Raw genomic sequence first — 12876 nt, forward strand, 5'->3', positions numbered from 1 at the left:
TGGTATAGCCTAAGCAGTGAGTTGAAAAGTAGCGGCTAAATAGACTGTTGCCAGTAGGCCTTTTTAATGCTTTCTAGACCTTTCCTGACCATTTTGTTGTTGCTGCGCTAGTTAAACAAAGTGTAATAGATTCTGTCTGCTGTTACAGGATTATGTGGACAAAGAAAAGGCGATTGCCAAGGCCCTTGAGGACCTTCGAGCAAATTTTTACTGTGAGCTCTGTGATAAGCAGTATCAGAAGCATCAAGAGTTTGACAACCACATCAATTCCTATGACCATGCTCACAAACAGGTAAATGGGCAGCCTATTGTCTTATGTGATTTGATCATCTTCCTGTGGGGAGAGGCAGTAGTTTTATCCATACAGTGACTTTATTTTCTGTTGTCTGCTTTGCCGTCATCTTCCCCACAGTCTGCCTTGATGCCCCATGGTTTAGTGAATGATTGCAAGTGAACTTAATCCTAGCATCAAGTGTTAATTTTTTGTCCTGGCTTGGAAGGAAATTAAGACAGCTGTTTTGGACTTTGGTAGTAGGTTATAGCTTAAAGTGTGGGGGGGGGGCAGGATTTAGAGTTATGGAAATTGATATAGTTATAGATTTTGTGTAAATATGTCAGGCTCGAAGGCTTTCACATCTAATGTAGGAAGTAAACAGTTGGAAGCTTTTGATAATGTAGAATGGACAACATTACACAATAGAAAGAAAGATCATTAGATCATTCGTGCCATTTTGATATTTTTGGCAAACTGTAACGGGCAGAATGATCCTCATTTACTGGCCAGGTCTTTTAAATCACGTTTGCCTGATTTTTGCAGTAGATATAAAATGTAAAAAGCAGGTGAAGGGGCTCAAGTTACCTTTGAAGCTCCTCTGACCTGTGTAAACCTAAATGTGAGACTGTGGAAGACTGTGATCTCACTTTGTGGAGTGATCTGAATTCTGGGCATGCTCAGAAGCATCCATGTTCTAAGGCTAGGATTATCAACATGAGGCCAATGAGATCACTGACACCCTTGAGAGCTTGACCTGGTGCCCATGAGGCCTCTGAGAGTCTTTCCTATTTCCCCTTTCAACTCCTTGTGTTTTTCAAAGTTCAGTTTGGCATTTGAGCAGCAGAGAGCAGAGCAACAGAGATGTTAGAAGGGAAAGGAGGAAGAAAACAGGTGCAAGGAAAGATAAGATGTGGTGCCAAGGGGGGTGGATGGAGGGGGTAGCATAAATTTGTGCGAGAGAAGGCATGTGCAGGGATTCACACATGCCTGTGTCAGATTCAGAAAAATGGGTCTTCTTAGAATTGCGTGTTTTCTTCATGTTTCCTCTTCCCCCAACAATCATCAAATTGCAGGTCATACCTGCCTCCATTGACTAAACTGTGAAAATCATACATTCAGTTCTTTTTACTGTGCAGTTTGCTACGGTGCAGTTTGCTACTGGAAGCTTTAATTTAGTGGGTTTTAAGGGGACGCTGTGTAAAATCAGACATACTCAAGTAGATCTGTTTTTAATTCTGTTAGATCTCATACTTACCCGGACACCTTGGAATAGTAGAGAGACCCACATGCATGTACCTTTGCTCTTTCTGTTTTGTCTAGCACAGGGAAAGGGATGGAGAGGTGGCAGGGTGGTGCTCACAACACTCTCGCACATGGGCCCAAAAAGGTTGGCAACCCCTACTTATGTCAATGTAATCAGGTCCCAAAACTGAGGCTTGGGGAGTGGGGTGATACTTCAATCAATCTGACCTCGTTGCTTTTATTGTTTTGTTGTTTTCTGTGGTTTTGAAGTGTTACAGCTTTTAATTCAATATTGATTTTGCGCAGGCTTTAACTTTTGTTAGCTGCTTTGAATTTCAATAAAGGAGGGGGATAATATTCATAAAATAGGTGCTTCAGGTTTGAAAATTCAGATTTAAAAAAAAACACATAATCAATAGTTCTTGGGAATAGACAAGCATTGGAGGAAACGGCTAAGATTGCCAGTAAGGTTGGAGCCAGCGAGTACTGTGTGTGTATCGGTAGGAAACCTTGTAAAGTGAGAGTATGACACAGTCCTGCTTAATCACCCCATATTGGTCCTGGTGGCAGCATCACCCTTCTCTTGTGGAGTGAGAGAGAAGCCCCTCATGTCATTTGGGGCAAAATTATACAGATGTCACAATGAAAGGAAAACAGGAAATGAGATTGTAAACCTATTTTGCCAGCAAATATGCTAACTGCTGAAAGCGCACTTTGAGTTGTATCAGAATTCTTGAAGCTTAGGAGTACAGAGCATAACCATTAAAAAAATGAGATCATGGTGGTTATGTATGCTAATACAAGCCTAATCTTTAGAGCACCAGAAAGTGTTCCAACTAGGGGCTGTTCATTAGGGAGATTGTGTCTGGAAATCAGGAAACTCAGTGTCTACCTTTTGCTTTTTTTCACAGTTCAAGAAGGAAAGCATTTGTGCTTCAAGGCATTTTTGCTTCACACCTTTCTTAAAATAGAGCAGGGATGAGAAACCTCAAGTTAACCCCAATTTGGATACAATAAAGGAACTGGAGGCCCCTCGACTTTCCTCGGGTCCAGTATTGGACCACTTTGACCGGATATCTCCAGCCGATGTGGACAGATTCCTCCAAGCTGGAAAGCCCACCACCTGCCCTCTTGACCCGTGCCCGTCATGGCTGATTAGAGCGTGTCCAGACGAGGTGCGGGCCCCCCTGGGGGATATCATCAATTTGTCCCTTGGCACCGGGATATTCCCAGGGGAACTGAAGGAGGCGGTGGTGCGTCCGCTCTTAAAGAAAACATCATTAGATCCCTCAGATCTATCCAATTACCGCCCGGTCTCGAATCTTCCATTCCTGGGTAAGGTGATTGAGAGAGCGGTTGCTGAACAGCTTGGTAAGTTTCTGGATGAAACATCTGCTCTGGACCCATTCCAGTCCGGCTTCCGCGCTGGTCATGGGACCGAGACGGCTCTGGTCGCCCTAACAGATGATCTCCGCAGGCAGCTGGATCGAGGCGGGTCAGGGCTGCTGATTCTTCTAGATCTGTCAGCAGCCTTTGACATGGTCGATCATGAACTCCTGGACCACCGCCTTGCTGACATGGGGATCCAGGGCACAGTCCTTCAATGGCTGCTCTCGTTTCTCTCTGGTCGGGGACAGAGGGTGGCGCTTGGGGGGGAATTGTCATCACGCCACTCCTTGGTGTGTGGAGTGCCTCAGGGTGCAATTCTCTCCCCGATGCTTTTTAACATCTTTATGCGCCCCCTCGCCCAGCTTGTCCGGAGTTTTGGGCTGGGTTGCCATCAGTATGCTGATGACACCCAACTCTATCTGTTGATGGATGGCCATCCTGACTCGGCCCCAGATACACTGACCAGATGTCTGGAAGCTGTGGCTGGATGGTTACGTGGGAGCCGGTTGAAGTTAAATCCTTCGAAGACAGAGGTCCTCTGGCTGGGGCGGGACGATATGGGATCGAGGGGGCAACTCCCATCTCTTGCGGGGGTGCAATTAGTGCCAGCACCGTCCGTTAAGAGTTTGGGTGTAATCTTCGATACCTCCCTCCCTATGGAGGTGCAGATTACAGCTATAACAAAGGCGGCATTTTTCCATCTCCGCCAAGCTAAGCAGTTGGCCCCTTATCTCTCTCGTCCTGACCTAGCCACTGTGATCCATGCGACGGTCACCTCCAGACTGGATTATTGTAACTCGCTCTACGTGGGGCTGCCCTTGAGACTGACTCAGAAACTCCAGCGGGTGCAGAATGCCACGGCGAGACTCCTTATGGGGTCTTCGCTGCGAGAGCACATTCATCCGGTACTATATCAGCTGCACTGGCTCCCGGTGGAGTACAGGATCAGGTTTAAGGTGCTGGTTTTAACCTTTAAAGCCCTATACGGCCTAGGACCCTCGTACCTACGGGACCGCCTCTCCTGGTATGCCCCACAGAGAAACCTACGGTCTGCAAATAATAACATCCTCAAGGTCCCAGGCCTCAGAGAGGTTAGGCTGGCCTCAACTAGAGCCAGGGCCTTCTCGGCTGCAGCTCCAAACTGGTGGAATGCTCTGTCACAAGAGACTAGGGCCCTGCGGGACCTGACATCTTTCCGCAGGGCCTGCAAGACAGAGTTGTTCCGCCAGGCCTTTGGTCAGGGCGCAGCCTGACTCCCTCCTCTGGCAACCTGCACAGAATTTTGCTTAATTGGTTGCCATCAATTTGATTTAATTAATTTTTATAATGAAATATTTTTAGATTGTGTGATTATTTGACTGATTATTTGATTGTTGTTAGCCGCCCTGAGCCCGGCTTTGGCTGGGGAGGGCGGGATATAAATAAAATAAATAAATAATAATAATAATAATAATAAGTCCACAGGCTTAATGAGGACTGCCAGACTGTACCTGTCATTCACCTGATGTCATATAAAACGTCAGGTGTGGAGCAGGGAAATACCTGGCTCAGCCAAAAGGGGCTAATCAGTGGTGCCTTTCAAAGCCCCTTTCAAATCATTGGCTCAAGATCATGCTTTGAAATGTGTTTCTGAAGGCCCTTGTGAATTGAAGTCACCTAATATAATAGTGATGTCAGTTGATAGGCAAGTGGGTGACTCAACCCACTAGTCAGACATGGACTGTGAGGAAGGTGGAAGCTACTGATTTGGCCCTCCTGCCTGATCCAGTCCCCACCCCTGAAATAGAGAGAAGCAGCTTCACTAGTCCTTTAGTTAGCTGAGCTGAAGATCGGTTCGAAAGCATGCTGGGTCAAAAGGTAAATTCAGGTCAGTGAGAGGATTTGTTATTTCACTCCATCTCTAAGTTGCTCATGGCTTACATTTTTCATCTCTTCCTCCAGCCACGTGCATCCTCCCCCTCTCCCCCCGCCATGATCTGTGCCAAGATTTAATTTGAACTGCAGCATTTCACCAGCGTTCAGTTGGAGATCTGCTGCAGCAGAACCTTTTTTTCATGACCCTGCAAGTAGTCCACTTCAGCGGTGGATGTCAGCCAACAACCTCTTAGCTTCACCTTCGCCTATGGAAGGAATGCATGGTCACTTATATACACACGCTTAACTTTGGGATTCATTGTTGATGAATCTGTCAAGGAAGCCAAGTCGAGCACCTGAGCAAATCCCCTCTTGGAACATGAAGAAATGACTTGGGTTATTAGTGAGTTAAGCTGACCTTGTGTTTGAAATAAATCAGGCACAGGCAATTTAGATGTTGGTCCTATGTGGCCTTCACAACAACACTTAAAAAAAGAAAAAAGGAAAGGAATCTACATTATTATGCCTTGATTGGGGAAGCTTATAACATGTTGGAAAGCTTCCCTCTTGATGTATTTCCTCCTTCTACTTCCCTTAGCTGCTTTTCCTTCCCTAGTCCCCTGTGGCTCTTGAGATTCTTTCTTTAGAATAATTTTTATTAGATAAGGGCTTACGAAAAATTGTCAATTTACTTGCAGTCCTTTTCCTCTAACTGCATTCCTGCCAGCTCAGTTGAATTCTCACCCTCAGCTTTCTTCTCCATTCCCACCCCACTATTCTTCCCATGTCTCTTGAACCCACACCACCCTACTTCATTGCTCCTTCACTGATAGTGTTCCTTCCCCTAAATGTGGCATCGTTATCCGTGTCACTGTCACACCCCCCCCCCCCGAAAAGTCATGACCAGGTAGAGAAGACATGGTTGTTACTCTTCAGGAAGGAATTAAACTTCAGGAATGGCATCTTCAGCTATTTGAGCTGTTCAGCACTAGTACAAGCTGCCCAAGGAGACCTTGGAATTTTCTTTATTTGAAGTATAAAGAAAGGAATGACTGTGGTAAAAGGTGGTTAAAGACAGGACCCTCTAGTGATGAGGATTGTGTGTTGGAACCACCTGGTCCCAGTTTGCTGTTCTCATGGCGACAGGCTGGGAGCCAGATTGTGGTGCATTTTTTCCTGTGGCCTCTCAGAATAATGGGGCATAAAAAGAACTACACTTTGCACCTACTTATTGGCCACTGAATTGCTGTTATTTAAAATTAACTCAAGCTGTAGGTTTGGATCCTTCCTTTTGGAGGAGCATAGGACAGTTTTAGGAGAGTCCTGGGTGCTGGGACTGTAAGAATGATCTGAAGTTGAGCAGAAAGTTGAGTAGCGACTGGGGTTCCTCTTTCTGTGTTGCACCCCTATAATGGGAAAACACTGCATGTTACCACCGGGAAAAGAAACTGCTTCATTTTACTCATTCAGGTCAGTGTCCAGAGCTTGCTCGTGGGAGTGGGGTGTGGGGGAAGGAAATAGGAGCAATCCTGCTCAAAGAATCTTTCATTCACCCATTTTTAAACCATATTGATAAGAGGACTCTACAGTACCAAAATGGGATGCTGGCTTGGTACCAGTTCTGGACTGTCAACACCTTCATTCATTCCTGTAAGTTTTGGGTAGCCTCCCATGCCAGAACCCTCCTCCTTCTCCACAACACCATGTAGTTTGCTTGCTTTCATATCTCAGTCCACCCACTTTGCTGCTAGTTCCTTCAGTTCACCATCAGACCTCACTGCTATCGCTACTGAATGTTGCCCTTTGATATTTTCTTGGTGCCAAGGGTTTTTACAAATTGCATGACAATTATTGCTGCTCCGTTGGTGCCGTAAAGGTTTCTAATTTCTCCCTCAGTACATTTGGGTGACTGATTCATATTAGGGAAACTAAATCAGTCACGAACCAAGGGCTCAGTGTCACTCCAAATCAGTGTTCAAATGGGAACAGTGAGGAAAAGAAGGTATAGAGGCCCTTAATTTAATGCAAAGGTCCCACCTCGTACTCCCTGCAATTTTAACCAAATTGTGGCTCCACTGTAGTCTTCTTAAAACATGCTACAAAATCCAGGCCTTTTCTGCTCTATGATTCAAGCACCGATCTCAACCTTTTAGATGATCTCTGCCTAAGCATCAACAGACACACATTTCAGCAGCGGAGAACAAAACAAATAACTTTTCATCAGTTTAGTCCTCAGCACCTTTCTTGGCAGGATCACTCTACATTGAGACTGAGCCTTGTGTATTGTGTCAGACCAGCAATAGGTGAATTGCAGACCTCGTAGCTGGCTCTGAAACCTTATGCTGCTTTAAACCTGCTGAAACAGGTTTGTTTATTAATCAAATGAAGTTTATTATAAAAAAATAAAGCACATATATTTGCTCAGTCATCAAAGTTTTGTGTGTTAGCATGGGGGTCAGGTTTCATAATACATAATACAGTAGCTACCTTTAGCTTTTTAAGGGACACGGGTGGCACTGTGGGTTAAACCACAGAGCCTAGGACTTGCTGATCAGAAGGTCGGGGGTTCGAATCCCCACGATGGGGTGAGCTCCTGTTGCTCGGTCCCTGCTCCTGCCAACCTAGCAGTTTGAAAGCACGTCAAAGTGCAAATAGGTACCACTCCGGCGGGAAGGTAAACAGCGTTTCCGTGCGCTGCTCTGGTTCGCCAGAAGCGGCTTAGTCATGCTGGCCACATGACCCGGAAGCTGTACACCGGCTCCCTCGGCCAGTAAAGCGAGATGAGCACCGCAACCCCAGAGTCGGTCATGACTGGACCTAATGGTCAGGGGTCCCTTTACCTTTAGCTTTTATTGTAGGAGAATTTCTTGTCAAGTGTCTGCAGGCTCTGATTCTCATTTCCATTTGAAACAAGGCTCAGTAAGAGAGCAAAGATGGGAATGTAGCTTCCCCACATTTTCCTCTCTAGTCCTCAAATAACACCCTAAACTTGAAAGCAGAGCAGTCTGAGAAGATTAGAAACTGCATTCCACTTCTTTCCGATGCTCCATTAGATTTTGTGGGCCAGATCGTCCTTGCTAGCATGCTATAATGAGCAGAAATATTTTTGCAAGTGGAAGTTGTCCCCCGCATCATATGGCTGCGCATACAGGCTTGCTTTTGAGCAGAACTCTTGACACCTCCAACACATTTTGTGTTTGTGGTTTTGCTCCTCTGTTGCTTTGATAGCTCTTCCCTAGACATAAAATGCTACCCGGTGTCACCTTTGGTGTTGTTCGGGGTCACTTCTTACAGCAATTGATTCAGAAATTGCTTAAGTGCCCACGCAATGCATTGCCCACAAAGAGCAGCACTGCCAGAGGAAGGAAATGGAAGCCAGCCGACCTCTGAAAGAGCCCCTTCATCCGCAGGCTTTCCGATTCTGTGCTCACATCACAACAAGTGTGTGCATTCATGTGACTTAGGCATGCTCCGCCAGGCACTCCCACATACAGAGCCAAACCATGGAACTCCCTCGAGTAAGAAGGAGGAAGAAATGCGTCTCAGCATGCATCATGTCAGCCTTCAAATATGCTGAGGCCACTGCACGAGGCAGGGAATGTCAACAACATTGCTGGATCAAACAATTGGGAAGATTCTGTGAAGAAATGCCAAGGCTGCTTTGGTCACTGTTGAGAAGCTAAAGATTATCTGTAGTTCCTTTGTGCCAGTATTGAGGGCGAGCAGGGTGGGGCAGGGCGTGATCTTTAGCCAAATGTGCCAAGAGGGATGAGGTGGTCCCCCCCCCTTTGGCTTACCCAGCATGTGATGTACAGTGCTTAGTGGGAGCCAGACTGTTGATGCTGCTAGATAATGTGTAGAACGAAGTTTATAATGCCTACTTAGCAATGAAACTCCCTAGTTTGCATGTCTTATATTAGTGGACTGTTGTGAAGAGCAGATGAGGGAACTTGCATACCTTGGAGGAAGTTTGGGTATAAATGAGACAACTATTTAAGGACTCTGCTTCCTAATGTGTAGGAGCGCCCTATATTTCACTCGAGACGCACAACTGACTTGTGGAAATATATTTTTTAAAATTTTTTTAAAAGTCTGGTAGCACCTTAGAGACCAACTAAGTTTGTTTTTGGTAAAAGCTTCTGAGTGCATGCATACTTCTTCAGATGACTTCAGATAACTCACTTGTGGTTAATAATGAGCTAGCTACCATCAGGGTTTCACAATTTCAGCTTGGGTCCAGCAGTCATCCTACTGTTTTCTGCCAGCCAACTCTGGCAGAACTCAACATTTTCAAAGCAGATACCAGTTTGATCAGAATGAGAGCATGTCTTATTAATTTGGGTGTTATCTTCTGCACTAAACATATGAAATCAGGTTTCTGCAAATTGTGGCTAAACTTCCTGGATAATCATTGTCCAGAGGTTAGCTCCAAAGCCCAATCTTACCATAATTTTAGTGGGTTTTCCTTCGGCAGAAATAGGATTACACCTTAAATGGTTTGTGAGTTGTATTGAGATGCATAATAAATCCAGGTTTATTTGAAATTTAGTAGCACTGAGCTCAGTAGGGTTTATTCTCCAGTAAGTGTACGTAGACTAGTAGTCCAAGTACCCAAGTAAATGACTTTCCTTTTGTGTGCAAACAAAGCCATTTTACAGTTTTTACCAAGCAGAAGTTAAAAATACTTTTTCATTTGTTTGGTTTCCTATAAAGCACATGGTCTTTTAGTTTAATTAAAACTCCAGAAAATACATTATGGTTTTAAGAGCACACAGCAGCTGACATGGTTGTTAAGTTTCTCTAAAAAGCTCTCACAACGACCAGTTGGATATGTATGGCTTTGAGGAGCTCAGTTTGGCATCTGCCTGGGCTGAGGCAAGCAGGAGCCATAAATGGCATGTGAGTGGCTCTTTCTCTACTTCAGCAAATGGGGTGGGGGTGGGGAGATGTGTCTGCCCAGTTCACAAAAATCTGGGATGGGGATGAAAAGCAAACTCCCGTCTTGGCTGCAGAGAGCATTCACTGCTAAGCCTCTGGCTTGCTCTGCAGGGGAAGTAAAGGCAGCACAGTATGCTTTGCATGTCACTTGTGTCTTTGTCTAATGGGTCCAGCAGGCCCCTTTGCTTACTAGCAAATCTCTGTCTGCCCATTTACTGCCTGAATCTATGCTTCTTTAACTCAACAGCATGTCCTCCTGAGTTCAGTGGAGCTTCCTCTTCAGCAAGCTTGCATGCTGCCGCAGCCTAGACATCCAAATTAGCAGCTATGGTTACATCTGCAAAGCTTTGTCCTGAGTAGCCTTGGAGCACCATATTTTTAAGCTGTGTGTGTGTGTGTGAGAGAGAGAGAGAGAGAGAGAGAGAGCGCATTCACTGCTCTTGGGAGTTTGCAAAAGCAGTCCTTTCTCTTAGTTTCAGGCAGAAAATTGTTTATACAGTAATTACCACACTTAATCCCCCCCCCCCCGGTAGCTTATACAGTCATACCTCGGGGTATAGACCCTTCAGGTTGCCTTTTTTTTTTAGTTGCAGACCACCGAAACCCAGAAGTACCGGAACGGGTTACTTCTGGGTTTCAGCAGTCGTGCATGCGCAGATGCACCAGATCGCAACCCGCGCAGGTGCGCCGCTGCGGGTTGCGGAGGCAGTGGGTTGCGGATGTGCATCCCGCACGGATCACATTCACAACCTGAGCATCCACTGTAAAAGAAAACCATGAATATAGCAATAAATAACAAGACTAAAGAGTGAAACACAAAAGCATTAAAAAGAAGATAGTAGAAAACATTACAAATCACTTATAAAGTGGATGCTGAAAACTCCATTTTTAAATTCCATCAAAATGCTAAGAAAGAGAAAGCTTAGTGGTGGATTGGGGGGCAGGGAGAGAATCACTACACATCAGCAACACCCAACTCCCTGAAGGTTGGGAGAATCATGCCTCACACATATTTCTACTTTCTCTGCCCCTTCTTTCTAGAAGGTCGGCTTCTGTGGGAATTGAGTGAGCTTTTTAAAAATTGAGAGCCAAGTATGATTTTTGTAATTTGTTATTCCCGGCTTCATGAGATTCCCTGGAGCCAGGGGATGATGATAGCTCCATTTTCTGATCTGATCCTTGAACAAACAATTTAACAAGCTAAACAGGCCATTAGGCCTGCTTGAAAGGAATCCTCTTGCCCTAGGTCTGCTTGTTTTGCTTATCTGGCAAGTCTCAGAAAAGCCCTTAGGTGCAGACTGAATTGGCAGGCAAATCTCCCTGCAGTCCTCTACTCCCTCTACTGGGACTCAGCTATTCCTGTGCATTTGCTGCTAAAACACTTTAGAGGCCTCCTGAACAGGACATTTTGTGAAGGGGAGGGAAGACGCCCACCCCTACCTTTGCATGCTTCACCGGAAGCTGGGGTGGTAGAGGGAACTTGCCAGAGCAAAGGGGAACACAAGCTCTCTCTGTCGATGTGCCAGTGCAATTTATATTCAGCTGAAGCAAAAAGACCTGGATGCCTTACTCAACCAGCCTCCAAGTGTACTTATATTGCATGCCTATTGTTGGTTTTGCTTTCTGCAATTTGTTTTAAAGGTAAAGGGACGCCTGACCATTAGGTCCAGTCGTGGCCGACTCTGGGGTTGCAGCGCTCATCTTGCTTTATTGGCCGAGGGCAGCAAGGGAAATAAAACTAGCGGTGAAGACCAAAGAAACATGCCAGATTAGTGGATGTGCATGCCTCCTGCCCCTCTAACTGGGCAGGCTAGAGCCCACATGGCTCTTCCATTTGTGGATTATTGTAAAGTGCAACAGCTTTTAACCACCATGGGTGACTTCCCTCACATTTAATGGCTGGCGGCAATTCTTTACCTGTGTCAATGAACGCAAGTAAAATGCATAATTCCAGATTAAAGTGGAGTGCAGATGTAAAAATTTAAGAATATAGATGTTTCTGCTGCAGGGTGCCTTGGCATCAGAAGCAATGGTGTCTGAGCCAGAATTCAGGGGATCAGGTGGCAGAACCTCCATGGCCGAGTACCTGCCCTTTTCACTGACTAGCAGGACATAATAAATGCAGGTTTCTAAAATCGGCTTTCTTGGTGCAAATTGCAAGGCGTTCACTGAGAATGTGCATGCCCCTGCTAACTCTACTACCCTCTTGCATGTATTAAAAGTGCACTGTGCCAAGGGATGTAAATTTGTCTCTTAAGGTACTTACGGTGCAAATTCGAAACACAAAGCAAGTCTCTGCAAAAACAAAATAAACAAAAACCCCGCCTTTCCTGTCATCCAGCCTAATAAATGCAGCACTATAATCATATCGCAGCTCATGCCAAACCGCTACAGATGAGCCTAACTTGTCGCACTCTTTGTTCCCCACACTTGTCAAAGTGCTAAGCAAGAGGCATCCTTACGGGCCATCATTAAAGTGGGCTATAATTTTCTTTAATAGCAGAGCTCTATCATGCACACGGGGCTTGCTGCAAGAGCCTTCCCGCTGCTGGGGGAATCTGTGAATTTTGGTGCTGTCTTCCCACGCTGCTGGTGCTTTTGTTCATTCTTGTGAAGACTTGGTTTTCCCAGCTGTGTGTATTCTTAAGATGGGCATGAACAGGATTTGACCCATCTGTGGATCCTGTGGCTGCAACAGGGGAAGGTAAATCTAGAGGTCTTTTGCATACTCACTCATTTAGAGGTTTTTGCATATGCTATTTATATACCACCCTTATGTTGAACATTTTCAACTGAACATTACAAGAGTGGTTCATGCAAGGGGTTGAAGGAGACCAGTGTTTCATGCAGGATTCATTCCAAAATGAAACTGGTTCAATGAATGCTTCCAAAGAACCTTGGAAATGGTTCTTTATGGAGGGATCCGGTTTATGAAATTTCAGACTTTCATAGATGTACGGTACTTGAAAGCCATTTGGTTCTCTCAAGGCTTCTCCTCCAGCTTCACCTTTCCTTTAAATCAGGGCTGGGGAACCTATGGCCTGTCAGATGTTGTTGGACTACCAAGCTCCATCAGTCCCAGCCCGCATGGCCAGCAACTATAGGAATTGTGCTCTAACATAAATACCATTAATAGCAACATCTGAAGGGCCCCAGATTCCATGTCCCAGCTATAAATG

The 12876-nt window shown here is 45.4% G+C and overlaps 1 protein-coding gene across 8 annotated transcripts in view; it reads left to right on the forward strand.

Annotated features, from left to right (window-relative positions):
* GPATCH8 (G-patch domain containing 8) overlaps positions 1 to 12876 on the forward strand; it is a 79823-nt gene that overhangs the window by 59273 nt on the left and 7674 nt on the right. For all 8 annotated transcript variants that reach the window (XM_082194687.1, XM_082194688.1, XM_082194693.1 and 5 more), the window contains one exon: positions 149 to 292. In XM_082194687.1, the coding sequence (XP_082050813.1) occupies positions 149 to 292 (144 nt within the window). The remainder of the gene's footprint in view (positions 1 to 148; positions 293 to 12876) is intronic.

Source organism: Podarcis vaucheri (genome assembly GCF_965113315.1).
Source record: "Podarcis vaucheri genome assembly, chromosome: 13".
In the NCBI taxonomy this organism is placed as follows: Eukaryota; Metazoa; Chordata; class Lepidosauria; order Squamata; family Lacertidae; genus Podarcis; species Podarcis vaucheri.